This window comes from Ursus arctos, unplaced genomic scaffold, assembly GCF_023065955.2.
Source record: "Ursus arctos isolate Adak ecotype North America unplaced genomic scaffold, UrsArc2.0 scaffold_21, whole genome shotgun sequence".
Lineage (NCBI taxonomy): Eukaryota > Metazoa > Chordata > Mammalia > Carnivora > Ursidae > Ursus > Ursus arctos.
The window spans coordinates 336,039-363,050 of record NW_026622886.1 but is presented as its reverse complement, the minus strand read 5'-3'; the positions used below and the strand labels follow the sequence as shown (position 1 = coordinate 363,050).

General features: G+C 52.4%; 1 protein-coding gene and 1 non-coding gene across 2 annotated transcripts; one reads left to right on the top strand and one right to left on the bottom strand.

Annotated features, from left to right (window-relative positions):
* Positions 1 to 223: 223 nt before the first annotated feature.
* Positions 224 to 24,048, bottom strand: POLDIP3 (DNA polymerase delta interacting protein 3). Its single transcript, XM_026479489.4, has 9 exons — positions 23,011 to 24,048; positions 14,033 to 14,423; positions 13,242 to 13,328; positions 11,768 to 11,863; positions 9,764 to 9,943; positions 9,132 to 9,209; positions 6,906 to 7,035; positions 3,564 to 3,630; positions 224 to 2,571 (listed from the first exon to the last, which is right to left on the bottom strand). The coding sequence occupies exons 1-9, from the start codon at positions 23,067 to 23,069 to the stop codon at positions 2,394 to 2,396; spliced, it is 1,266 nt and encodes a 421-aa protein (XP_026335274.1). The 5' UTR covers positions 23,070 to 24,048; the 3' UTR covers positions 224 to 2,393.
* LOC113241822 (U12 minor spliceosomal RNA) lies at positions 23,460 to 23,609 on the top strand. The gene has a single exon (XR_003311727.1). It is a non-coding gene; the product is annotated as a U12 minor spliceosomal RNA (small nuclear RNA).
* Positions 24,049 to 27,012: the final 2,964 nt, after the last annotated feature.

Sequence of the window (27,012 nt, the reverse complement as noted above, 5' to 3'; positions counted from 1 at the left end):
TGGTGAGGCACTTCAGGCCCAGGACATACTGAGTTACTGTGCCAGGTACTTCACAGACATTAACGCTCACATCCTCGCCACGGAGACTGGGGTTCAGCAAGTCCTGTGAGGAACTGCCCCAAGATCGTAGCTGGTGAGTAGGAAAGCAGAGGCAAATTCCTGTTTTCTAGTGCCAAGCCCTACAAGGTCACTTAGAATCCTTTAAGAAAGAACAGTTCAAAGGTAGGAATAACAAATATTTATTCAGAAATGGGTAAGTAACATACAGTCTCCTCCATCCGTTATTGTCTCTTCCTCTCCTTTTCAACAAGAGATACACATGAGGAATGCGGAGGGGTGGGAGGTGGAGAGGGACGCAAGCATCGGCCCACCACCTTCTCTTCCATTTCCCATGACGACACCCTGTAGAGCAGGGGAGGCAAACAGGCTCCACCCTGCAATGTACCATACGGCTATCCAACGGACAGGGTCCAGACGGCCGGGAGGCTGCGGCGGGGCTCAATGAACTCTGTGAACGCCAGAGCAGCCTGGCATGGGACCGGGGGGGGGGGGGGAGGAGGGGAAAGCCATGCAGGCAGGATACTTATCATCCCTACTTGAAGCAGAGTCCAAGCAGTGATCCCACTGCCCCAGAACCTGAGAAGCCAGGTCCTACTGCCTTGTAGGTGCTCTCATGGATCAGGAAGGGGAAAGTGTAGGAGGAATGTCTTCCAGCTGCTGAGAAGAACTAAGTTTGCACCTGTTCAAAGGGGGAAAGGGAACAAGGGAATGAAAGCAGCATTCTTCAAAGAACCAGAAGGCGGAGCACCATCGGGTACCTTCCACTGACTTCCAAGGCCTGAGCAGCCTTAGAGCTGGGGGACTGAGCGGTGTTCAAAGCCTGGGTCCTTCCTGCTTACAGACAGAACTCTGGAAACATGGGTTTCCAGATTTTTCTTCACTGGGCTGGTCCCAAGCAGGCCACGAAAGGCTCTTAGTGTCTCAGGTGCCCTCTACTTTCTAGACTCACGCCTGTCACAGCACTCGCTTGCTACTCATTCCGTACAGCCCCCCGAGCCCTGCGGCCCAACCTGCTCCGGCTCTGCCAGCCTGGATCCCCTCTGCAGTCCCAACAAGGCAGCAGGAGACCGAGGAGGCCTGTGGAGTCCTGCTGTCCTGCTATTCAGGGGCTGCCCCTGGTGGCTACAGTTCTGCCCCCACCACCTGGAACCACGCTGAGGGAAGAGCCTACCAGCTCACCTGGAAGGGCTGCTCCGCTCTCTCCACGCCCTCCCTACCACCCGGCACTCCCTGCGCCCTTCACTGCCAAGGCAGGCAAAGACCCCTCTGGTCATGGACAGACGGGTCAGTCACAATCCTGGGAACAGCGCCCCTCAGTGGCAGCCGGATCTGTGCCTCTCTCAGCATCCCTATTGTCCTGCAGGCATCTGAGGCCAGAAAAGAAGAGCCAGGAGCAAACTAACCTCTCCCATCCAAATAATCCCCCAGACCCTCAGTGTCACAGAACAAGAGGCAGACCTTTAAAAACAAATGCAACTAGCGGAGAGCTGACATTTACACCCAAACCAGGTGTGAGGAGCGCCATGCCCGGTGAAAACTGGAAGGGCTGACGATGCACGCCCCTCCTGGCAACGAGACGCGGAAGGCTGAGAGCTGGGGGGGGGGCACACAGCAGGACGCAAGGAGAGGGAAAACGTCAACTCGAGAACGGACTGAGCCGCTGGAGACAGCACAGCAAGGGCTGGGAATGCTTTTCCCAGCAGAGCGGCAGCCTCACCTACCCTTGCCACACGGCCCTCTCCACACCACAACACTGTCTAGAGCCGATCGTGGTGAGAGGACAGGAGGGCTGTGGCCCAATCCCCGCCCAGGCCACCTGCGATGACCAGGCAGGTGAGCGCTGCAGCTCTTGAACGACCTGGCTTCCCCCAGGAGGGCAGGGGTTCCCACTCCCCACTTCGTCTGAAAGTTTAAAAAAGAGGAAGGGAGGCATTGCCTCCCAGAGAAAAAAGTGTCCTTCACAGAGGCCCCTGCCCTGCATTCCATGGGGCCACAAGAAAGCCATCCAGAGAACCTAGGGTACCATTTTCAGACAAGAAATCAGTCTGGGGCTGAGATGAGGGGAGAGACACTCTGAGCAACACAAGCCTACCTTGGTGATGAGGTGGAGGGAGAAAAAACAGACTACACGAAATGTTAACGTACAGAAGAGCACAGGGCAGAACACAACACAGAAAGGTGGGTCCCGTCCAGTGAGGAAGCGCTCTACCCCCGGCGACTCTACCGCGCTCAGGGGCCTCCAGTCCGACGGCCCATTGGTCACAAGCTTTGCTCTAGGAAACAGAGCCACCCTCCTCTGCCCCCGGCTCCCGGCTGCCTCACCCCCCACCCACTCAAAGTTTGATTTTGAATTCTGTGGGCTGTGTAGTCACGGAGGCCCCTGAAGACTTGAAGAGCGCTTTCAGGATGGTGTCAGGGTCCACTTCGGCAGGGGGGCTGGATGAGGCGGTAGAATTCACCCTACGAGGCAACTCACCCTCCTTCTTCACTGAGGGGCTGTCACTCAGCCGTCTGTGGAGAGCAGAGAAAAGTCAAAATCCCTGTCAGTTTTCCTTCAGATAGGGAGGGAACCCACCGTTTCTGTTATGAAAGCTAAGTGCTGAACACAATGCTTTCTGTAGCCCCTGATCTCATGACATTTTGTACCAAATCCATCATTTTTTAATCTGCAAAGGACAAAACCGAAATGCAGCGCATAGTGATCTGGGATTTTAACTTCAGGAAACGCTGCATGCCCATGACACGGTCACCTACACATCAGTTTGTTACATATCTGGAGAAGTCTGGAAGTCAAGAAACTGACTTCACTCTATTTAGCCCAAAGGCTCCCAAACGTACGAGGTCATAAAATCTACATTTTCCAGAATCCAACTTATTCCTGGAATGCAGCTTAAAACACTTGTCCAACTCAGACAATTCAATATCTGAGTCTCAAATTCTGGTCTTTCTAACTTGCAAAGTCCGCCTGCCCCACCCACCCTGGCAAGTCTAGTATCTTCCTGAGGTTCTACCTCCTTGTCTACAAAAGGACATCCTGCCAACCTACAGTTCACGCATCTCAGGCTCCACAACAGCCTCAGTCTGGGCCAGGCACGCGCGCGCAGGCGTGTGTCATAAACGAGGGCCGGCGGCAGGCACCACCTCCGCCAGCGTCCCGGATGAGGAGGGGCATCTCCCATTCACTTGGATGGTGCCCACAGCGCACAGACACAGCTGGCCTGCTTTCCACTCTCTTCGCAGGCATTTCTATATTATAAGCTGAGAACGAGGTCTGAACGCTAGCCCCGTGCAGTCAATCCCCTGCAGAAACGGCAGGTCACCCTACACAACGCAGCACCCCGACGGTCCACCTGCCATCAGCGCAGAGGAAATGGGAGAGAGGAAAGCGCTGACGCAGGCCCGTTTCTCCACAGGATGAAGAGAATCCCACAGAGTAAGCAAGGAGAAAAGCTCCACCCGGCCCCCAGCACCGGCCCCCCAGCACTGCTACCTTTGGAACTTACAGCAGGATGGGCTGGTCTGAGGTGATAACGTTCCCATTCATGTGAAGGTTGCACTTCATGGGTTGCCCTGAAAAACCAAAAAAGAAAAGACTCTGCGATGAGACAAAAGGACAAGGGCTCCACCTCCATCACCAGGGGGTCAAAGCCCCCACTGCTGGCAGCTCTGGCTCCACGAAGGGGGACAGGGAACAGGGGATGGGGTTGCCAGGCTTTGGGAACTCTAGGGTATGAAGTCCATGAAACCTCAGCAAGGGATGGCACCAAAAAGCAAAGTGGCAACAGACCTCACTTCTTTTTTTTCTTTTTTTTAAAGATTTTATTTATTTGACAGCCAGAGACAGCCAGCGAGAGAGGGAACACAAGCAGGGGGAGTGGGAGAGGAAGAAGCAGGCTTCCCGCAGAGTAGCCTGATGCGGGGCTCGATCCCAGATCGCCAGGATCACGCCCTGAGCCGAAGGCAGACGCTTAACGACTGAGCCACCCAGGCGCCCCCAGACCTCACTTCGAGCAGGAGAGGAGAGCTGAAGGAAGGGAGAATGTGAACTCAGCGTGACTGTCTAAACTCATTTGTGAGGTGGTAAAGGAAAATGTTTATGCAACGAAACTAAGCGAAAAAAGAATTCAAGGGCGCCTGGGTGGCTCAGCTGATTAAGTGTCGGCTCAGGTCATGATCCCATGATTCCAGGGTCCTGGGATCGAGTCCCGCATCAGGCTCCTTGCTCAGAGGGAGCCTACCTCGCCCTCTGCCTGCCACTCCCCTTGCTTGAGCTCTCTGACAAATAAATAAACAAAATCTTTAAAAAAAAAAAAAAAAAAAAAAAGGAAAGAAAAAATTCAAAAGTGAACACACAGGCTTCCACTTGGTCTGTGAAGATTAACTGCTCCAAGCACTGACTGTTCGGCTATGCTACACACCATGTGAGAAGTAGAGCAATCGTAGCACAGAAAAAGGGGGAAGGGGAATGGAGCCATATAGGGGTAACACTTCTAATACCTCACTGGAATTAATTTAACATGTATCTGAAATAGATTCTGGTGAGCTACAACATACCCTGTAAACCCTTCAACAGCCACTAAGGTAGTGACTCAAAAATTATAGTGAAAAATGGGACCCCTGGGTGGCTCAGTCAGTGAAGCATCTGCCTTCGGCTCAGGTCAAAACCCCAAGGTCTGGCGACTGAGTCCCACATCAGGCTCCTTGCTCAGCGGGGAGCCTGCTTCTCCCTCTCCCTCTGCCTGCTGCTCCCCCTGCTTGTGCTCTCACTCGTGCTCTGCCAAATAAATAAAATCTTTAAAAAAAAAAAAAAAGCTACATTAAATGGGAATGGATTAAATAACCCAACCAAAAGGCAGAGATGGTCACACTGGATTAAAAAAAGAAAAGAAAGATCCAACAATATGTTATCTATAGACACGCCTTAGTGTCAAAGGTGCAAAGGGTTGAAAGTATAAGGATAGAAAAAGATATATCACCCAAACAGCAACCCTAGGAAAGCTAAAGTTGCTATACTAATATAAGACAAAATAGACTTTAAAAAATGTTATGTAGAGACAGAGGTCACTGTTTTGTTTTATAAGATTTTATTTTAGAGAGAAAAAGAGTACGTGCGCGCACACACGCATGTGAGTAGAGAGGGGGGCGGGGAGGAGAAGCAGAAAGAATCATGAGCAGATTCCACACAGAGCTCGGAGCTCAACAAGCTCACTCCCACGACCGCCAGATCATGACCTGAGGCGAAACCAAGAGCTGATGCTTAACAACTGAACCACGCAGGCGCCCTGAGACAAAGGTCATTTTGCAATGGTCAAAGGGTCAGTCCCCCAGGAGAGAAAGCAATCATAAACATATATAAGCTAACACATACACATACAAATATACAACTAACATTAAACCCTTAAATACAAAAAGCAAAACTAACACAACTGAAAGAAATAAACAATCATAGATGATGATTTCAATACTTCGCTTTTAGTAATGGCTAGAACCACCAGGCAGAAGATCAACAAGGAAAGGGAAGAGTCAAACATTATGAACTAACTAGACCTAACCGACATCTACCAGCAGCAAAATACACACTCTCCTTAAACACTCATGGAACAGAAGGAAATTTGGCAAATTCACCAATACATGGAAATTAAACAAAACAATTCTAAATAACCAATGGGTCAAAGAAGAAATCACAAGGGAATTCAGAAAATACTTTGAGATGAGTGGAAATAAAGACACAACATACCAAAATTCATGGCACGCAGCTAAAGCACTGCTAAGAGAAAAATACCCAGCTGTAAATGCATAGATCAAAAGGAAGAGGGGAAGACAACCTACAGAATGGGAGAAAATACTGGCAAATCAGTTATCTGGTAAGAGACAAATTAAGAATATATAAAGAATTCTTTTTTTTTTTTTTTAAGATTCTATTTATTTATTCGACAGAGATAGAGACAGCCAGCGAGAGAGGGAACACAAGCAGGGGGAGTGGGAGAGGAAGAAGCAGGCTTCCAGCGGAGGAGCCTGATGCGGGGCTCGATCCCCCAAACGCCGGGATCACGCCCTGAGCCGAAGGCAGACGCTTAACGACTGAACCACCCAGGCGCCCCAAGAATATATAAAGAATTCTTAAAAAAAAAAGAATTCTTTTAAAATTAATTAAAAAATTGGGCAAAGAGTCCAAATAGACATTTCTCCAAGACATAGGTGACTACGCACATGAAAGACACTCAGCATCACTCACCAGCAGGGAACGCAAATCAAAGCCCCAGTGACGGTGTTACATTAGTGTCTGCATCTCTAGCTCGGGTCCCTGGGCCACAACGGTCCTCAGTAAACACTGAAAGAACTAATCAGCAGACGGAAGGGGCACCAGACAGAGCTGCTCTCCACAGGCCGTCCTGACACAGACCATGTGACTCGGAGCCCAGGAAAATGAGCAGCTTACTCCTGAGGAGCAGCGTTCACCCAGGGGCTGACAACCGTTAGACAAGGCTTCAGGCCTTTGAGGAACCTGTGTCCGAGCAGTGATCAGACCAACATCAGGGAGCACGCGGCTAGGACTTTTGGTTTCCCCGGGAGGACCTCTTAAGAGAAGCAGCCGTGGAGAAATGGTGTTTCTCTGCTCACTAGACTGAAGTCCTAGGGCTGGGTGACAAGCCAGGGCCCTGTAAAACAGGCAGCTCAGGGGACTGCACACGCTCGTCTGTTCTTGGTGCGCGGGAAACCTTCTATCCAGACGGACGATGTGCCAGGAGTCCTCCCACCCAGCTCAGAGGAAGGCCTCGCTCTAAGGCCTGCTGCCCCACAGTGAGCAGTAGGAAGGGGAGGTGGCTGCTTTCTCCCTGACTTACCGTCCAAACACCTGTTGTTATACTTCTTATATGCAGTAATGGCATCGTCCTTCTTCACAAAGACCACCTCTGCTACGCCAGGATGGACCAGCCGAGCCCTTTTGAGGGCTCCACACACACAGAAAAGCTCCTGCAAAGAACAGGAGGGATTAGGGTTGTAGACTTTAGGGCCCTTATCCTGCCTGCCTGCCGTCCACACACCCCAAAGAGCTCTGAGTAGACCGGCAGCTGCGCTCCAGCTGAATATGCCCAGGGCCCAGGATTTCGGGAGGCGCTGTTTTAGGCGGTGTCCTTGGGACATCCGCAGGCCTCTTGATGTGGGACCAGGTAAGGGGACAAGCCGAGCTGGCAGCCAGAAACGGGTCTGCCCTGGAGTCCCCGTGTCCTTCAGCAAGGCACCCCCAAAGTTTTCCTGCTTCGGCACCCACTTTCTCCACAAGGATAACGGTTACAGAATTTCTCTGTGGCCCGGTCATGCGCAGGAACACGCAGGCTCATTAAAGGCGGGGTTAACATGGCCCCAGGGAGCCTGCAAGTCGTTCAACCTTTCTGACAACGAGTCTGCTCTTCTGGAAAAAAAAAAAAAAAAAGAAAAGAAAAAGAAAAAAGGAATGGCTTCGCCTTCCTCCCGGGGCTGCCGAAAGCTCAACTGGAGGCATTTGTAGGGCAGTGCTCCGTAGGCGTGTGTCCCCTGACGCCCCCGCCTCATTGTACAGGGCAGGAGGGGAGGCCGGAGAAGGAAGACAATGTGGAGACGGAGCACAGACGCCGGCCAGCAGCCACGCCATGTCCTCACCTGCGACTCCCTTCGCAAGGTTTCTGAAGAGGTCACGGAAATGATGTGTTTTTCATGATAAAGTGAAAAATGTTAAATACCAAAACAAAGATATGGAACCGAATACTAAGTGTGACCCCAATTTTATTACTGTCGTTCTCTAAACATTACCCATGTGGGGAAAGGAGGAGGGCGGCTTCTGCCGCGGTCGCTCTCCGTGCTCACCACAGGCGGGCAGCTCCCCCTACTCTGTATCTTCCTGCCTACAGAGTACTGCCACACAGTACGTGCTCGGTAAGTGGCAGCTACTACTACCTGCGGAGTCAGGGAAAAAATGTGTTTTAACTCTCTATTACCTTGTGAACTATTAGACAAAGTAGGCTACAGTCCCCATTGCGTTACCATTTGCTGGCGAGCCTGCTTACTTCTCAAAGCTATCACACAGCACTGGTGTTTCATAATTAAAACCACTGTCAAACGAGGTGGCCCTTATGGGCTGTTACGGAACCCGAAACCCAGCTGCAGAGAGTGCCTGGAGTCCGGGTGCGTGCCTTCTGTCATCTGACAGTTCGCAGTAGAAAGGGCACCTGGACCTCAGATTAATAGCAGGTTTTTTTGGTGCCTACATGAAAGTAAGGTAGAAGAGAAGTCCTGGCTGCATTTGGCCCTGTCCTTACGAGCTTTAGATTTTGCCCGTGGCTAAGGGCGGGACAGGACAGACCAGGGCAATACAGAGGGGCCAACTACCAGATAACACCAATCTATCTCATTCCCTTTACCCTGGAATCACCAGGAACAACAGGGCTGTGAACCACGGGACTAGAGGATCCCACTCGAGACCCATCCAGCACCATGCCCTGGCCCTGGTTTAATGCTGTGAAGAACAGGGTTAACACAGCCAGCCTGACTGCTATCTTTTGAAAGATCTGCTTCCAAGGCTGGATCTTGGCTGGTGTCTGGCAACCTGGAACTGGGGAGGGCTCCCACCACCCTAAATTGGTGTAAGAGTGGCTCACTGAGCCTAATCTATGCAAACAGCGTGGTTGATGCTGAGCACCTGCTTCCGCCCTGGGAGTCTGGAATGCTGGTGTACAGGGGCAGAGTGCCCACACAACTAGTTCATTGTAAAGACCCTGGGCACTGAGTCTGTAATGAGTTCCCTGGTTTCACGCATCACACATCGTTGCTAGGGGGAATAAGGTGCATTCTGTGTGACTCCACTCAGGGAGAAATCCAGAAATTTGCACCTGGATTCCCCCAGCCTCTGCCCCACGAGCCTTTCCCTTTGCTGATTTTGCTCTGTATCCTGTAATAAACCTCAGCCCTCACATGACTCTATGAGAAGTCCCATGAGTCCTAGGGAATCAGTGAACCTGGGGGGGTGTGGTCTTGGGGCCCCTTGACACAGACGTGGTTTGAGATCTAAAATTCTGGAAGGACACAGTACTCACCACGATGTCTTCCTCCGTGACTCGAGGGTGTAGATTGTTCACGGTCATCTTGGTGCCTTCCAAAGGGCTGAGGACAGGCTGCCAGACAAGAGCAGAATCAGACAGCAGCTCCGCGCTCAGCAGCAGCACGCACTCCCGGCGAGTGACCAGGAGGGCGCAGAGGAAAGCCCCCTAGAGAGCCTGTCACAATCGTGCCCCACCACGACGCTCAGGGCCCGAAACTCTCATCAGCTCCGAGATATGCCCGACACTCACAGGCCTCTGAGCCTCTGCATGGAATGCCAATCCCGTGTCAAGACCCACCCAGCTCAGGTGACACTTTCTCCTTAAAGCCTTCCCGACTTGCCCAGGAGAATCAAATGCTCTTTCCTCAGAGCTCCCAGCAGCTCTCCTCAGGCAGACCACTGGTCTATCACGAGTTGCTCCGCCTGCAGCTCGCTTTCCCCAACTTGCCCGCAAGCATGTGGAGGGCAGAGGTCACTGAGGCTTGGTTTGCTCATTTGTAAAATGGCGGTGGTAACGCCCACCTCACGGAAGTGCTGTGAGGACGCAACAGGGGTCACACAACACACTGCCCCCCCAGCACAGGCCGGCTCTCAGCGGGGGCGGTCGCTCCCTCTCCTTCACCTTACCTCAGCAGACGGCAGCTCTTTGGGGGGCTCCTCCTTGTTCACTAGTGTCCGAGACATGCTGGTCAAGGCTTTTGTCCGAACAGAGGAGGGGAGGGCAGGAGCAGTGTATGCATCATTCTGAACCACTTTGGTGAGCGGGAGGGCCTTGGACATGGAGAACTTGGAACTGCTCAGTCCGGCCTAAACAAAGAGGCAGACAGGAATCTGTGACGCTAGAGAGAAGGTAAGAGACAAGCCCTACGGGGCTGACAACCCCTACCCCCAAGGCCTCCCAGCTCCCCAACTCCATTAGAGATCTGGAGCCAAAAAGGCTGCCAGTGACTCCCCCCAAGGGAGGGGCGGGAGGGGAGAGACACGCGGTCTGCCCACACGCTTACAGAAGCCACGCTCCAGTGCAGGAAGCCCCTCGTAAGAAACTTCCCCGCAGGCCTGACCTGGAGCCACAGACCTACCCAGACCACTGAGATTTTAGGAAAACCCTACAACTTGGGGCCAATCAGAAGGCCAAAAGCTTAGAGTCAAGTTCATTCCCAGATAGGTTTCTATCACAATGGGCCGATCATCCACTCTGAGTTGGCCTGGCAGAAGAACCCACTCTTCAGAAGGTCCGGACTCCCAGCTTCTTGGTCCTTGTTTCTGCCACACAAAGGCACCATGCACAGCCCTGGCTTGATCGGCTCCCAGACTGTGAAGGACATGCTGGCAGAGTCGGCCGTGCAGACCAGCACAGACGGTTCCCTCCCTCCCCTGCTCCCCCTAAGCCGGGATGTGGTCCCTTGGAAATATAAACCAGGAAACTCCTTGGTACGCATGTGTCTGAGGAAAAGGATGGATGAGGCTGAAGTGGCAGGTGGCCTTGCTGATTTCAAACAGTGCCTGCCAGGTGCTGACTCCAGAAGGAGGGAGGGATGCAGCAGCCGCAGAGGCCGAGTGTGGGGCAGAGCTGCTTCACCAGTTTCTCCAAATCAAACAAAATGTCCGCCTCATGCAGGACCCCACGTTTCTCAAGCTACTTTCTGATTACCGACAGCCAGCACAGTATGATACATGCAGCCCGGGAGGCCGACTGCATAAGCCTGACTCTTAGATCTGCTATTTATAAGCTGGGGATACGGAAAACATCTTAATCTCTCTGTGCCTGGTCCCTCACCTGTATGACAGAATAACAGCACCCACCTTACCAGGTAGGAGCAAAGAGGAATCTTAAGTTAGTTAACACAAAAACCGCATTCTTTCAAGTCAAGGGAGCCAGGAACTGAGCCAGCTGACCCCTCCCTTGGTAGCAGACCTTAGCAGTTCAACCCAGTGCAAAGGCTCAGCCCCTTGTAACAAATCGGCACCATTCGGCTTCACGCAGCACTTTAAGTACTTCAGCGGTAACCAGGAAATTGGTCCACATTCAACGCAATGACAAAAAGAGTCTTTGGGTCTCTGAAGGCCAAACAAAGGCACTTGGCTTGAGTGCCCCTGGCTGCCCTCCCTGACATGGGCTATACCTACTGCTTCTGGCCACCCTGATGGTCCCAGATACTGCTCTCACTCCTTCTCTGCATGGGATCTACCCAGCAGCCTAGTCTGGCCAGCTTGCCTGGTGTGCAGGCTGCCCCTGGTGGAGCGCACGTGCAAGGCTCTGCTTACTCCGGCTAACACACCGACTGAGGGGATCCGGTATCAAGAATGGGGCCGGAGCTGCTGACGACGGAGGGAAGGGAACACGCAGAACATCCTGCCCTTTCAAGGGAAAGAAAATGCGATTCCCTCCTCTGGGATCTCACGTTCCCCGTGCAGGGTCTCAAACAGCAACCGGAGGTCGCAGCTCTGCAGTTCACTAGCCGTGGTGCCCCGAGCACAGCCCGGGACACCGTGCTCTCAGCGCGTATAAACCAGGGACTGCATCAGCACTTCTGCAAATCTTCTGACCCACACGAAGAAATATTTCTGAATTGAAAGGCCGTACTCCCCACCAGCTCTCCCATCCACCTGATAAAACATAAAACGCCTTACCACGTGGTGGAGAAAGCCGCCCGAGGCTGCAAATTTCATCTGTTTACTAGGAACAGGAGCTACAGGGTCATCATCTTCCTCCAAATCATATACGTTCTGAAAAGAAACCAAGAAAAGCTAAAGTGGCCTGCGGTCCCTCAAAGGACATTTGGGGCAAGAACAGCAAGACCCGTGGAGCTGGCTGCTGGAGGGAGAAGGGGCCACAGGGGAGACTGGCCTGGGAGTCACATCCTCACAGGCCGGCTCGCTACCCACAAGGGCCCAACAAAAGCGCTGCAACCTCCAGGTCCACGAGAATTACCTTTCCGTAAGCGGGCAACACCTAGAAACACCTTAAAACAGGTGTTTATAATCTTGGTTTAGAAAGTGCATCCTCGGCAGTCTGGCCTACAGAAATACAGCCAAACCCCCAGAAAGAGCTTGAGCCACAACGATGTTCACGGAAGGATTTCTAACAGTGAGAATTAGAGGGAAATGCCTCTAACTGGAACATCAACCAATGGATTATGCAGTTATTAAAAACGTTTAGAGTAAATGTGAATCGCAGAAGTGCTTAAATTATAAAGTAAAATAGAAGAACACAGAATTAGATAATAATATAATAACACACACACAACTCCAACTAGGGCATTAACTAAACAATAATGACGCTTCAAAACAAAAAACCAAAAAAAGAGAAAGGAGCCAGGGCAGAATTTCAACAGCAGTTGGCTCTGGAGAGCAGGAGCATGAGTAACTTTTTCCTTTTGATTCTTTCTCTATTTTGCAAATATTCTATATTAAGCATATACTAATTTTTTTTGCACATACTGCTTTAATAACAAAAAATAGAAGACACTCAATTTGCCTCTCTGCCCCTTATATACCCACCACCACTGTAAGTTTTTTTTTTTTTTTTAAAGATTTTTATTTATTTATTTGACAGAGAGACAGCCAGCGAGAGAGGGAACACAGCAGGGGGAGTGGGAGAGGAAGAAGCAGGCTCATAGAGGAAGAGCCTGATGTGAGGCTCGATCCCATAACGCCGGGATCACGCCCTGAGCCGAAGGCAGACGCTTAACCGCTGTGCCACGCAGGCGCCCCCCCCCTTTTTTTTTTAACTCATCAACTGCAGGGGCTCCTGGGTGGCTCAGCTGGTTGAGCATCTGACACTTGGTTTTGGCTCAGGTCGCGATCTCAGGGTTGTGGGCTCCGTGCCAGACAGGGGATCTACTTGGGTTCTCTCTCTCCCTCTCCCTCTGCCCCTTCCCCCATTCGCACACACTCTCTAAAATAAATAAATCCTTGAAAAAATTAAAAAAACTCATAAACTGCAAAAAGCCAAATGTAATCCCCTCCAATTCTTCACACTGGGAACCTCGGGCCAGGGCTCAGTTAATCCACCCAGCGGAGCTCATGAGAGTGCATGCACGTTTACACGTACACACTGCACGCATACACTCATGCCCACATACACACGTTCTTGCTCTCTCACCTGTTTGGCCGGGTGGTTATTGACAACATTGATCCTCATTCCAGCAGGATGGGTGTGGAGTGGTGCCATGGCCTTCTGCTGGGGAACCTAGAAACACACAGAGACCGTGATCCATCCCAGGGGGTCCACACGTGTTCTCCATGAGAAAGGAGTCACTGAACTTGAAATACGGTGGCACTCAGTTGAGGCCCGTGGTAACCTCCAGGGCGCCTCGTGCCCAAAGCAGGAGTGACAGAAAGCCTTGTCATCTTGCTCAACGAACCTGGCTCAATAAATGTTCGCAGCTGCTGCTGCTCCTGTTACCGAAGTCACTGTGAACATTAATACTGTTTTCGTTTCCTTCGGCAGCTGTGCAAGCGGCCAGAGCCTGGACGGGGGGCCAGGTCCTCCCCTGGGCCTCCCACTGACGGCTATGTTAACTCTGGGCACAATAATTCACATCCCTGAGCCCAAGAGTCTTTTAAAAACTGGGGCGATGGTCCCTGAATTGCAGGGAGAGATAAATAAGGTCCTGTGTGTGAAGCGCTGGCCACTGAGCACACGCCCCACAAGCATTTCGTCCTTTCCCCTCTCTTCCCTGCATCGCTGGCTCACTGCAGAAAGTCACTTACTTTTTCTGAAGCCCCTTTTCTCCTCCATAAAACTGGATCAAAACCTCGCCTCCCCCATCCGGTTACCATACAAACCCTCGGGAGAACTGCCGTTTGCCCCATCACTCCTGGCCCCCGCTCCCTGCCTGAACCTACACCTGTTCCTGGCTCCCCAGGAAAGCGGGCAAGAGCCACACCTACCTGGATGGTTTTGGTGAGCTTCAGGGCAGGGGTCACGGTCCCAATGGGGGGGCTCACGAAGGTGGCTGGGGGATTCCGCTTCAAGCTGATCTTCTCGCGGGCATCGGCCACCGGGCGGGGCTTCTGGGGCGCCGCGCTCTGCTGCTTGCGCGAGTTCAGCATCTCTCTGGCATCCTGCACTTTCCCTTTGATCCGAAACCGAGCATCTTTCTGCAAAAGCTTTTCCCGGGCATCCTTGACCCCCAGCTTGAGCCGGGCGTCCGCGAGACCAATCTTCTGCCGGGCGTCAAACCTCTGCTGGAAGGTGGCCGTGCGGGCCGGCTGGCTGAGGAGGCTCTGCTGGATCCCAACACGAGACCGAACACCTCCGACTCCTGGTCTGGCATGGAGACTGCAAGTAAAAATTGCAGTATTGAGCAGATCTGGGTAATCAACAGCAGCCCGTGGAAGCAGAGCTGTCGTAATACTGCGAACAGGGGGGTTCCTGGAGAAACCAGAAATCTGCTCGCGGTCTGGGGAAACAGGTAAACCTATATTGAAACTTCTCTCCCAGTTTATGGCTTTTAACTTTGCCTTGAAAAGAAAATCAGGAAGAATGGCCTGGTGGTTTCTGTCACTTAGGTAAGACTGTTTTGCTCCCTAGACCAGGTGTTCTGAGACACCATTAGGGACAATAACCTACAAATGACATTAGTCAAAAAAAAAAAAAAAAAAAAAAAAAAAAAAAAAAAAGCATATCCCCCAAATATCCCAATCCCACACATCTGAAGAGCAACTTCAGTTTCCAAAGCTCTTCCACGGCCGTGCTCTGTCACCCCCTCAGCACCCTGTGAGGTGGGCCTAACGGGCTTGGAGAGGAAATGATTACCAAAGGGTGTCCAGCCGGCTCCTGGCAGCCCAGGCCTCCGGTGCCGGCAGACAGCCCCCCACCCCGGGCTGGGAGCAGGAGCTAGCCCACTAACAGACTGAAGACACAAGGACTTGACAGAAAACAAAACAGTCACTCAATTGTTTCCAAACACCAAAGGTGTGGGTGTTTCCCTCACATCAACTGTTCTTGAACTCTCTGGACACCAACTGGGTGTCCTACAATTCAATTCTGACACTACTACCCAGAGTCGGCGCACACCCCACAGGTTACGGGCTATCCCACGAGACTCCCCTCACTTCGGACGTCAGTCCCAAGTCCTGGGCTTCCCACACTTTTGATAGACTAACAAAAATTGAGGGGACCCACCCCCCCCAAGTTCGAGAATTTGCTAGAATGGCTCACAGAACTCAGCAAAAACAGTTTATTTACTATTATCAGTTTATTGTAAAGGATACAATCCAGAAACAGTCAAATGGAAGAGAGACGTGCGGTACAGGGGAAGGGGTGTGAAGTTTCCATGTTCTCTCTGGGTGCACCACCCTCCCAGCATGTAACTGTGTTCGCCAACCCAGAAGCTCCCCAAATTCCAGTGTATAGGGGGTTTTAAGGAGGTTCCATTATGTAAGCAAGGTTGACTGAATCACTGGCCATTGATGACTGACTCAATCTCCAGCCCCTCTCCCCTCCCTGGAGGTTGTGGGGTGGGGAGTGGGGTAGGGCTCCAAGTTCCAACTAATCCTGCCAAGGTCTTTCTGGCAACCAGCCCCCGTCCTGAAGCTATCCAGGGGCCCATCAGGCAACTCCTCATTAGAACAAAAGATGCCCCTACTACCCTTATAACTCAGGAAACTCCCATGAGTTTTAGGAACTGTGTGCCAGAAACCAGGGATAAGACTATAAATTTTTTTTTATAAGATTTTTATTTATTTACTTGACAGAGAGAGAGAGAGAGAGCACGCGAGCACAAGCAGGGGGAGCAGCAGGGAGAGGGAGAAGCAGGCTCACCGAGCAGGGAGCCTGATGTGGGGCTTGATCCCAGGACCCTGGGATCATGACCCAAGCCGAAGGCAGACGCTTCACGACTGAGCCACCCAGGCGCCCCAAAACCAAGTATGTATTTATCACACTCACCACCACCACCAAGAATGCCAAATTCAGAAACTGGTAAGACTGGAAATGAACTAAACTCCATTAAACAGGCCCATTTGCTTGTGGGGTTCCTCTGTTGGCCCTTCGGTGGCTTGCGAGGAAAGTACAAGTCCAAGTCCTTCCTGGGGTCTGCAGGTCGCTCCCTCGCCCCACCTGCCCACCACACCACAAGGCCTCTCTGCTCCAGCTGCCACCACTACTCGAACAGCGGGTGCCCTGCTCGGGGACTCCGGCTCCCAAGGCAACATCTCCTCTTGGGGAACCGTCCCTCTCTGATTCTTCCAGGACAACCCTCCTTTGTGCCTATATCCACATCTGCTTGTTTTCCCTTCCCCACTGGACTGGAAAGGGGGAGAATGGGCCCAGTGCTTTGTAAGTGGTGTTGAACCCTGGCTGAGCATTAGAAACTCCTGAGGAACCGCTTAAAACCACAGCTGTCCAGACCCCACCCCACAGCTACTGAATCTAAAATCCAGGTGAGGGCCTGGGCATCTGCATTCTTGACCCCACAGGTGATCCTGGATGACAGCAGAGTTCAGAATCTCTGACCTAGTGTCAGAAGGCAAAACTGTACCGAACAAACAAGTTCCTCTATGGTTTCCCACATCTGTGTCCAGCCTTCCCCCGAGGCCTCCTGCACCCTGGGCAACTCAGCAGATGCGCCTACTGCCTCACCTGCCCCCAACTGACTGCAGGGAGACTGCCCACCAGCTCCTGTGCTGACAGCAGGAGCACACCCGAGGTACCAGTAAAGGCAAATCCAGACCGTCATCTTGTTATCCTCTGGCCAGTGCAAACACCGGCCGCCTCCAGTCCACAAGACTGCCGAAGGCAGTGATGCACAGACCGTTTTTCTTTGAAAAACAGCAAATTACTTTAGGATTTAAATACTTTCCAGTGGGTCTACACAAGAACTGGGTGGGAGAGAGAGAGCAAGGGTCATTTACAGAATTGGTCAGATTATGTTTAAGGTAGGGGCGGGAGGTGCCCTACTTGCTGGTCCCTGTCCTATTTTCTCCTATAAAGGAGTGGGTTTAAAAAAAAAAAAAAAAAAAAAAAAAGCAAGGCCAAAAGGAATGGGGTGTTTAGGGAGTTCAGTAAGCACAATTAGGCAGCGGGAAATGGGTGCGTGTGGCAAACAGCACCCACCCGCCCCTGGAGCGGCCCACCCTTGGTTTCATGGTCTGCGAGGCTTTGACAATAGTGGGGCTATGCTCTGTAGTGCTGCTGAAACCCACAGCTGCTTGAGAGGCCCCTGGAATTTCTGGAGGGCACACAAACTTCCTAATAAAGGCCTATCCCCAGGACCAACTAGCAGGTGAGGGAACCCTGCTGTTTTTTTTTTTTTTTTTTTTAATGCTCTCCGCTCCCTACATCTGCTGATGATGCCCATCAGAGAAATGCAACAAGCTATCAGTTCAGACCAGGAACTACTACTGAAGGCCTACTCATAAAACTGGGGAAAAGGGGGCGCCTGGGTGGTGCAGTCGTTACGCATCTGCCTTCAGCTCAGGGCGTGATCCCAGCGTTCTGGGATCGAGCCCCACATCAGGCTCCTCTGCTGGGAGGCTGCTTCTTCCTCTCCCACTCCCCCTGCTTGTGTTCCCTCTCTCGCTGGCTGTCTCTATCTCTGTTAAATAAATTAATAAAATCTTAAAAAAAAAAAAAGGTGTATTATAAAAAAAAAAAAAACTGGGGAAAAGGATTTTGATCAACATTTACTGTCCAGATCCGGACGAAACCAGCATTAGTGAAGAGCCCTCCAGATAAAACCATTCACGTACTATGCATGGGACCTCTCTGAAGCCAGACGCCTTGGGCTGGGATCAAGTCACCAAAAAGAGCATGGTAGGAGCACTCCTGCTCCAGGAGGGGAAGGACCAAGTCTCTGGGGACGCCGCACACAATCAGACCCCCGTATGGCTGTGAGAGGGCTTAGAGGAGGCCCAGCGGGCTTGGGAAGAGCCGAGCGGGCCCCAGGTCACGTGAACAGCGCCCACCGCGGCCCACAGCTTGCAGCGCCCTGCCCTCAAGAGCGTTCCCTCACTGCCCCCTCAGCACTTCTGCGGTCCGTGCCCTCCCTGGGGCAGTCGAGCCCTGGACACAACTGCGGCTGAGGCCCTTACTGTGCGGAACCACAGGGTCTGCCTCCAAACCCGCATCTCCCACCAGCGCGAGGGGCCTCTCTGGGGTACACCCGGCATCTCCTCGCCTGGTGGATGAAAAAAGGCTCCAAGAGCTTTCCCGTCCTGAGCACCCACTAAGTGTCAAGAGCCCTACAGGGCCCCCCTGGACATCCTCCTCTCACCCTCCCAACTGTGAGAATGAGACTGTAATCCAGTTCACAGATGAGGTCCCGCAGAAGGCCGCACGGGACTTGCCCGTATCTAGTCATATATAACCAAAGCATGGGTCAAAAACCACGACCAGAACTTGAAGAGTTTGGGGGGCATACTGTCCCCAGGCTAAGGAACAGCTTAGGACCCTGTCACCCAGGGTCACAGCACACGTTCTGGCGGCCAGAGGGTGAGCGCACACCCACCGAGGACGGCCCAGTGGGCCCACTCGGAACCCACAGACCACACTGCTGGTCTGGCCAGAAAGACGGCCCAGGTGCCTTGCGCTGGTCTTTTTTCTCTATCTGAACAGCACAACAGGTCCACGTGGAGGAGGGAGGGGATGTGGCTGGGGTGCAGGAGCGTGCGTAGGCCACTTCCCCTCCATTCGAGGCATTCAGTTCCCGGTTACACCAGTTCTTTCAACTCCTTTCATGAACAGCTTTAGGGGCTTCAGTGTTCAGGCTTTTTATAATCGCTGCTCCTCCTCTTGCATGAAAAGACGGCTATTCATCCCAGCAGGCAGCAGCGCTGGGTACAAGGCAGGCATTAGTCATCAGGAATTTTTCAAATAAACACTCCTGCTAGGAGTGGGTCTCCAAAACACAGAGTTCGTGGTGTTACCCTCCTGTTCCAAGGACTGCCGAGGGCTCCCTCACAAAGCCCAACCCCTCAGCAGAGCCTCTGGTCTGGCCCCAGCTCCTGCCTGCAGCCTCACCTCCCACTGCACACTATCTGATGTTCCTGAAACACATTCTGCACTTCGGGCCTCAGTCAATGCTGGCAGAGAGGCACAGGAGGTTTGGAACGAGTCTCTGCACTGCCCCAGCCGGCCGCACCGAAGCGATGCACCCCCCGCCCTGGTGGCAGGGCCCGGCTAGGTGCTCCACGGGGTCCTGGAAGAGCGCTGTGGGGGAGAGGGCCAGGGCCCCCACTGGAACCTAGCGCTCTCCGCCAGACCCCAACCAGAGCTGGCTCTGGACAGATGTCTAGTCTGAAGGGTTCAGGCCCTTGAGGGGAGCCCCGGATTATTATTACTATAAAGCAGATTTTAATCCACTGGGTCTCTGGGTTAGTTAACGTGTGCTGAGGCCACCTTTACGAGGAGAAAACACAGTTTGATTCTGTTACGGAGAGTCAGTCCTGAACTCGGTGCTTTACAGATACAGGCAAACAAGACACCAACCCCTACCCTCCAAGAGGGTCCTGTGCAGATGTTTTCAATCCTATTTCTTCCCCTCCAAGTTACATAACAAGTAATTTTCCTCCTCTCTGCTTTAGGTCTACATTTCCTTTCTCTTATTTCAACAAGGAAACAACCAATGAGTACCAGGACCAGAGCCCTGGCCTGAACTGAAAAGCTGACCAACCCCTTTCCCCATGGTTCCAACGACTCCCTTGGCAGGGCATCCGGGCCAGAGCTGCTCAACCCCACCATGCTCACGGTCCAGCCTTCCCACGAAGGCTGCCTCCCACCGGAGATGAACCTTCTCTAACTAGGAGGTGCCAGTGGACAGACAGCTAACATCTGAGAGCCTAACAAATCAAACCATTGTGGGCGACTCTGCCAACTTGACCAGCGGTACGCTCACAGCTTCTGGAAAAAACCAACAGGAACAGGCTGGCACTACAGTTGGTGCCCTGTGCTGTTCTGGGGAGACTCATCCATGGGTCTCAGGCAACTGAAGTCACCAGAGCTGCGCTGGGCATGGGGAAGGACAGCGCCTCACCATGGCTGAGTGAAGTACCACTCAAAACTCTCCCTTTCTCTGTTTTCACATTAATCACGGAAAACATTTAGACTATTAACTGGGGGGCCAGGTAATAATAATGGTAACGACCCCGTTCTTGACTTACAAGGTGTGACGGACACAAAACAGGATGGCTTCTCTAAAGAACAAGCACATTCCACGACCTGTGGGGAAACACGTTATTTACACATCCGGGGTTCTTTTGCTATTTTCACTAAGAGGAAGAAAGTTTTTGGAGATCATTGGTTCTACTTAAATGATCAAGCACAAAGTTCTCCCGGGGACCTCCATGCAATGCCATTCCATGGTTCCCAGGAAGGGCAGAGTTCTTCCAGGAACCATGTAAGACAGAATATAGTTACTGTAGAAAATGACAGCTGTTCACTGAAATTAGCTTAGACCTTTCGGTTCTTGACAGGGATGCCCTGGATGCAGTATTCACTGGCTTTGCAAGTAAAAGAAAACCGAAGCTTCCACAAGGTTTAATCCAAACACAGCATGCGGGCCAAACTAGTGTGCAGTCTCTGTCTGCACATTCCCCCGGTCCAACTTTCACGTAATAGCAAGGCGATATTCTCTCACAAATTCTCACACAAAATTGGAATGTTACTTCTTTATTTAAAAGCCTTCAATAATGATGATGATAGCTAACATCTGCTCAACACTTAGAACCATCAGATACTTTTAAAGTACTTTAGATATATTAATTCATTTAGTCTAAACAATCATCTAACAAAATAAATATTATCTACATTTTATAAACGAGAGAGGTATGGAATAGTTAGGTAACTTGCGTAAGATCATGTGGAGGGGCGCCTGGGGGGCTCAGTCAGTTAAGCGTCTGCCTTCGGCTCAGGTCATGATCTCAGGGTCCTGGGATCGAGCCCCGCATTGGGCTCCCTGTTTAGCAGGGCATCCGCTTCTCCCTGACCTTCCCCCCTCTTGTGTTACATGCACTCTCACTCTCAAATAAAATCTTAAAAAAAACCAACAACCAAAAACATTATGCGGAAAGTGAGAGAAGGGAATCGAAACTTCAGTTTGACTCTGCGGCTCCAATGCTTACCTACGCCGCCCCCCCCCCATTGGGGGAGGGGTTTGGGCTTCTACTCTTTAAAGATCCACAATAGCCATCATTTGCTGAACACTTACTACCTGGTACAAACTTTAAAATACACATTTTTATATTCTCATACTTAAATTCCTCAACCACTGGCCAGGAACCATTACTACAAATGAGGAAATGGGCCAGCTCAGAAGTCCTCTTGTCAGGGAGGCACAGAACCCCAACAGGCCCACTAGGGCACCACGTCTGCCTGGTTGCACAGTCCCCGTTCATCCCATGGATCCCACCCAATGCCCAACACCAGACTCTGCACACATGGGCACCAAGAAAGTACAGACCCAACAGACAGTACAGACCGCCTGCAGTCAGGAACTGAGGGGAGTGACTGCAGAAAGAGCATGGTCTGGGAAGCTGGCTCGTTCAGCCACTGTCCAGCAAACCTATAAAACCCAGACAGACTTAAAAACGGCCAAAGGATGCAGCACCAATTCCACACCAGTTATTAGAGGGAAGACCCAGGACAGAACTACTCACAGAGAATGGCTGAGCAAATTAATGCTTCCTGTGTGCCTGTTATGAACCAGAACCCAGGTGAAGCGCTGGCTGGTGAATTACATGGTGGCGTCAGGTGCAGTGGATATGAGAGCTGGGGGTGGGGGGATACATTTCAGTTAGCAATAGAAAGATGTTTTCTAGCTTCTGAACTCAGGAGGTATTAGTAAATATCTGCTAAGTGAATGACGTTTGAGAAAACAGTATCTAACATCTTTACAGCCTGTTTACAAAGACATATGAACTAATGCAGTGTGTGCTGGAGAATTACTGGCGGCCTTCCCACTTCTTCATACAGGTGAACCGGAGCTCATACAGCTGGAAATGACTAACAATATTTAAGGGTCCAGAAGAAATTTGGGGGCACATCACCGAAAATCTTCTCCTCACTCAGATCCAGAACAGTCTTCTCCGACAACTGGGAGCTACAACCATCAAGAAGCTCTAACCTCCAGTCCCACCTGGGGTTTTTTTGCCCAAACCTGAGGCCAACTCAGCCAACTCTCTTTAGGGCACTCAGCCCCAACTCTCAGCTCTTCATGGCCTCGGGCAAGTCACTCACTCTACTTCTCCCGGCCTCAAGCTCGCCATCTGCAAAATGGGGAAAATATTAATACCTGGCCGGTACGGTTGCGAAAAGAGCAAATGGGACGGTAGTTACACGAAAGCGCTTAGAGAACTTGAAACGCCGCGCAACTGAGGCGAGTGTTAATAGAGGTGGCGGAGCCGGGAAGCGCACGCAGGATTTGGAAGTTAAGGTCTGGGTCTCAGCTTCGACGGTAACAGGCAGAGTCTGAGCAAGTCACTTCCCCGCTAAACTTCACTCGTCCTAACTCTAAGGCCGCGCGGAGATGGTGGAGCAGCGGGACCCGACTGCCTGTCTTCCCAGGGGAGGGGGCTGAGCCGGAGACACCTTCCGGACCCCTCCCCCCGGGGGCAGCCCCTCCCTCTGCGGGACGCCCACCCTCCCCCCAACCTCCCCGGGCCGCTCCCACGAACTGAGCGCTCGGGCCTCGCCGCCGTCGCGGCCAGCAGCCCCGCCGGCTTCCCCAGAGCGACGGCGCTTCCAGCCAGTGTGGACGTCCGAACGGCCGGGCCCGCGGCGGCGGCGGGGCCGGGCCAATGAGGAGCGCGGCTGCGGCAAGGGGCGGGCGCAGACGGCACTCCGCGTCGCTCCCGGGTCGCTCCCTCCCCCGCCCCGAGCCCCGCTAGGCCACGGATCCTGAGCCCCGGAGGTAAAAAAGGCCGCTCACCGCCCCTTCGTCGCAGCCCCGCGCTTCCGGATGAGCTCGTCCAGGGAGATGTCCGCCATCTTGCACCACCGAACGAGCCGCGAGCAGCTTAGACTCCCTCGGCCCTCGAGCCCGCCCCTTCGGCCGCTACGGAGCAAATAGCTGCTTCCGGCGTACGGCCGACAAACTCTCGCGACAGCTCAAACCAGGCAGAAACCGGAAGGGGCGGGGAGCTCCCGTGAGCCTTTGCGACGCCAGCTTCCTATCTGCATACGGCGGTCGGCGGACCTACAGTTCCCGGTTCTACCCAGACGAAGAAATAAAATGGAAAGCGACATAAGCAAATAACTAAATGAATAAGATAAACTGCAAAGGAACTGGGCTCTTGATTCAGCGGTCCACTCTGGTACTCACCGTAGGGCTAATGAGCGTGGGATTCATTACCCAGTAAGTAACACGTGTAAGTCCTTATGCCTTAAACTTATGAGTAAGGAAAATAACGATTCGGGGTGACGCCCGAATCCTCACTGCTAATGTGAGACGAATTTTTGAGCGGGTAAAGGTTGCCCCTAAGGTGACCCGCCTACTTTGCGGGATGCCTGGGAGTTGCGATCTGCCCGACCCCCCCTTATCACTAAAAGAGTAGACAGAGTGATGAGGCAGGGAGTTAGTAAGCAAGCTTAGAGGAGTTTTTGTTTCTCAAAAATAAGCTGTATTAGTTTTCGTGCTTTTTGTTAGGATGGGTGGAGCTCTCTCAGCAACTTCCGTAGCGGGTCCGCCCCAGGTTTTCTAGGTTTTTCAAGTTTGTGGACATTTTTTAGTTATGACCTGTTGGAAGTCCGTTTTCACGTGCGGTTCATAAACCTTACCCAGTTCTCTGAAACTTCTCTCTATAATTACAGTGTAAGGCCAGCCGTTTATTTGTGGTGGCCGGCTGCACCCAGTAGGCGCTCACTCAAGGCTCACGAGGACAGACCTCACGTCCCACGAGTCGCACTTTCTGGGCGGCATGACTTTCACGAGCAGCAAATCGCCTCACCTCGTTGCGCTTCTGTCTTCCCAATCTATAGAATGGGGCAAATGACAGGTCGTTGCGAGGGTTAAATAGGCTGATTGTTAAAATTTTATACGTAGAATTTCCTTTTCTACGATGCAGACCCAGGACCCAGCACTAAGCTTGGCACGAGGTAGCTATTCAATACATGTTTGTTGCATCAATCGATTAAAACACACACACACCCCCAACGTCTTTAGAAAAGCAAAGAGCATGTACTGTACTCTGTGAGTTGCTATTAATTTCTAAGTGCAGTGATGCCAGTGGAATTCATGTACTGTTGACAGAACCCACATAATTAAAACTCTGGCATCAGGAGCTCTGTGGACAGGAGCTGGTAAAGCCAGCGGGTCTGGGGGTGGGCACCAGACAGAGGGAAGGGAAGCCAGGTCCCACCTGCGCAGCCGCGACTGGGTGCTGGCTGGCCCTCCTCAGCTGTAAACCGGGACCACTAACCCCTCCTTTGTGCGGGGAGGAACGCGGTGCGAGGAAGGGAGGGCCCAGGTTCGGCCTCAGCACCCTCCCCTGCTGGACCGCGGAGGGCAGGTGCAGAGGAACAAGGGAGGGGCCAGAGGACCGCAGGATTTAGGGCCCTGTCACGCCTTAAGTGAAATGTAATAAAGAAACTTAAAGGTTATTTTTAAAGCCAGTTCAATAAGGTCAATAACTGAGATCAACCGTCAGCAGAGTGGCCCTCCCCTGGAGGCATTTCGGAGGGTGTAGCGTTTTGCAGGGTGGTGTCTGGTTGTCTGAAGGACAGGGATCGGAATCCAGTCGGGTGGAGACTGGGGACTGGGGTGTGGCAATCCTGAGGCGTGGGCCCTCCCCACTCCTGCGCCTGCAACATTCCGGGAGAGAAGAGGCCCATTACAATTCTCCCAGGCGGGGCTTCACTCCGTTTCTTGTATGGACACGTCGGACTTTTAGCCCAGTGTGAACAAACATGGAATTGCCAGGAACGCAGCTGAGCCATAGCTGAAGGTATCCGGTCCTGCTTCGTTTGGAAATAGACCAAGAATTGCACCCTGCTTGGGAAAACCGCGTCCCTGTCAGCAGAGACTGGGAGTCAGGCTGCATTTGGGGCTCTGACCCTCCAGGAACTGGGCATCTGGGCAGACCCCTGGCCACCCCCCTTCTGGGGGACTTGGGCCAGCATTTACACCCTGAAATGTGCATCACTTTATAAATTCCTTTCCTTTCTTGCTTTTATAATGTAGTTGGAGCTTTGCGTTGATTTTTTGTTTAAAGATTTATTTATTTATTTATTTGAGAGAGAGAGAGCAGGGGCAGGGGCCAAGGGAGAGGGAGAGAGAAACCCAAGCAGACTGCACTGAGCATGGAGCCAGGCGCGGGGCTTGATCTCACCACCCTGAGATCAGACCTGAACTGAAACCAAGAGCCAGAGGCTTAACCGACTGTACCACCTGGGCGCCCTGATTTTTTAAAACTCTGTGTGTAGGCTGGTGATATTACTTGTGAATCCACTTCAGGAGACTAAATGTTATTTTAAAAGGATGTCAGGTCTGAGAGGGTGGAAGGGCATGAGACCAGGAGAGGGTAGGGACCAGGTCCAGTCTATGGCCTTCTCAGCTCCTGGGGACAGCCCCTTATGAGCTCAGATAGGTGTGCATTCAAAGCCTGACACTCAGGCCTGTTTTCTCCCAGAAGGGTACCCGGATGGGGAGACCTAATGTGAGCCCAGAGCTCTGCAGAGTCCCCAGCACACAGTAGGTGTGGAGAAGGGATTCCCAGGCCAAGCCCTTTCCTGCCCACTGACAAGTCCCAGCCCTGCTCCGGTATGTGGGCCTGGGCCAGAATAGAAGGTAAAAGGAGAAGAGAGGAGAAAGGGGCTCCCTGGCCTGAGGTGTGGCTTCCAGCCTTCCTTCCTGCGCACTTCCCCATCCTCTCCTCTTCTCCATTCCACCCCACCCCAGCTACACTGGCCTTCACGATGTTCCTGGAGATACCCAGCAGGTCTCTGCCCCAGGGCCTTTGCACTTGCTGGTCACTCCCTCTAGAGCACATCTAGTGTGTTTCCATTCCAGCCTCATTTCCACTGTCCCCTCAGCGACCTGCTTTCTGCCATCTGTTTCTGGAAGTTAATGCCATAAGGTTGTTCCAAATGCAAGGCGTCTGCCCTTGCTGTTTCCACCACCTTGAACACCTACCCCAGTAGGGCCGGCTTCATCGTCTCTTCAGAGAGAACAGCCCTCACTCCCACGTTGCCTCGTGGCCTGATTTCTGTCTTGGCATTTACCATCTCACTCACGACACCATCTGGCACTTGTCTTACATCTTTCTCACTGGCACCCCAGGAGCAGGGGAGGGCATGTTGGGGCAGCTGTGGCCAAGTCTCTTGCACCTGGAACAGTGCATGAAGGAATGAGGGAGCTAGTGATCCCCCTTGCAGCCTTCCACAGGGAGACTGTGGCCCCACCTCCAACCTGAAGGCTATTCACTGCTGAGCCCCAGTCCCTCCAGCAGAAAGTGAGGCTAATGATTTCTCCCTGCTTTTCAGGGCTGGCCAGAGGGGAAAGCAAAAAGGAAAACAATGGGACATACAGAGTTGCACAACAGGACTGGAGAGAGCTTCTCACACCGCTGAGATGGTGTGAATAAGGCTGGGCACGAGGGGAGGGTCTCAAGGCCGGACTCCCAGCGTCCACACAGCCTGGCCCGTCTATCTCCAGGAGTCTAGTCTCAAGAAAATCATCTGAGGGGCACCTGGCTGGCTCACGTGGTAGCACCTGCGACTCTCGATCTCAAGGTTGTGAGTTCAAGCCCCACCCTGGGTGTGCAGCCTACTTAAAAAAAAAAAAAAAGTTCACAAATTGGAAACAGCCTAACTGTCCAAGGACAGGGAATGTGCTGCATAATAAATCATGATCCATGTGGGCTGATGGAGAATGTGTGACCCCAGGGGAAAGCCCGTCTGATGAGGGGAAAAGCAGCAGCCCCACGGTGGGCCA

Excerpts from the sequence above, each read along its gene's own strand:
- POLDIP3 (XM_026479489.4), bottom strand. The coding sequence starts at position 23,069 with ATGGCGGACATCTCCCTGGACGAGCTCATCCGGAAGCGCGGGGCTGCG. Across the intron at positions 11,864-13,241 it reads ATAACCACCCGGCCAAACAG|AACGTATATGATTTGGAGGA; the intron begins GTGAGAGAGCAA and ends GTTTCTTTTCAG. Across the intron at positions 9,944-11,767 it reads GCGGCTTTCTCCACCACGTG|GCCGGACTGAGCAGTTCCAA; the intron begins GTAAGGCGTTTT and ends CTCTTTGTTTAG.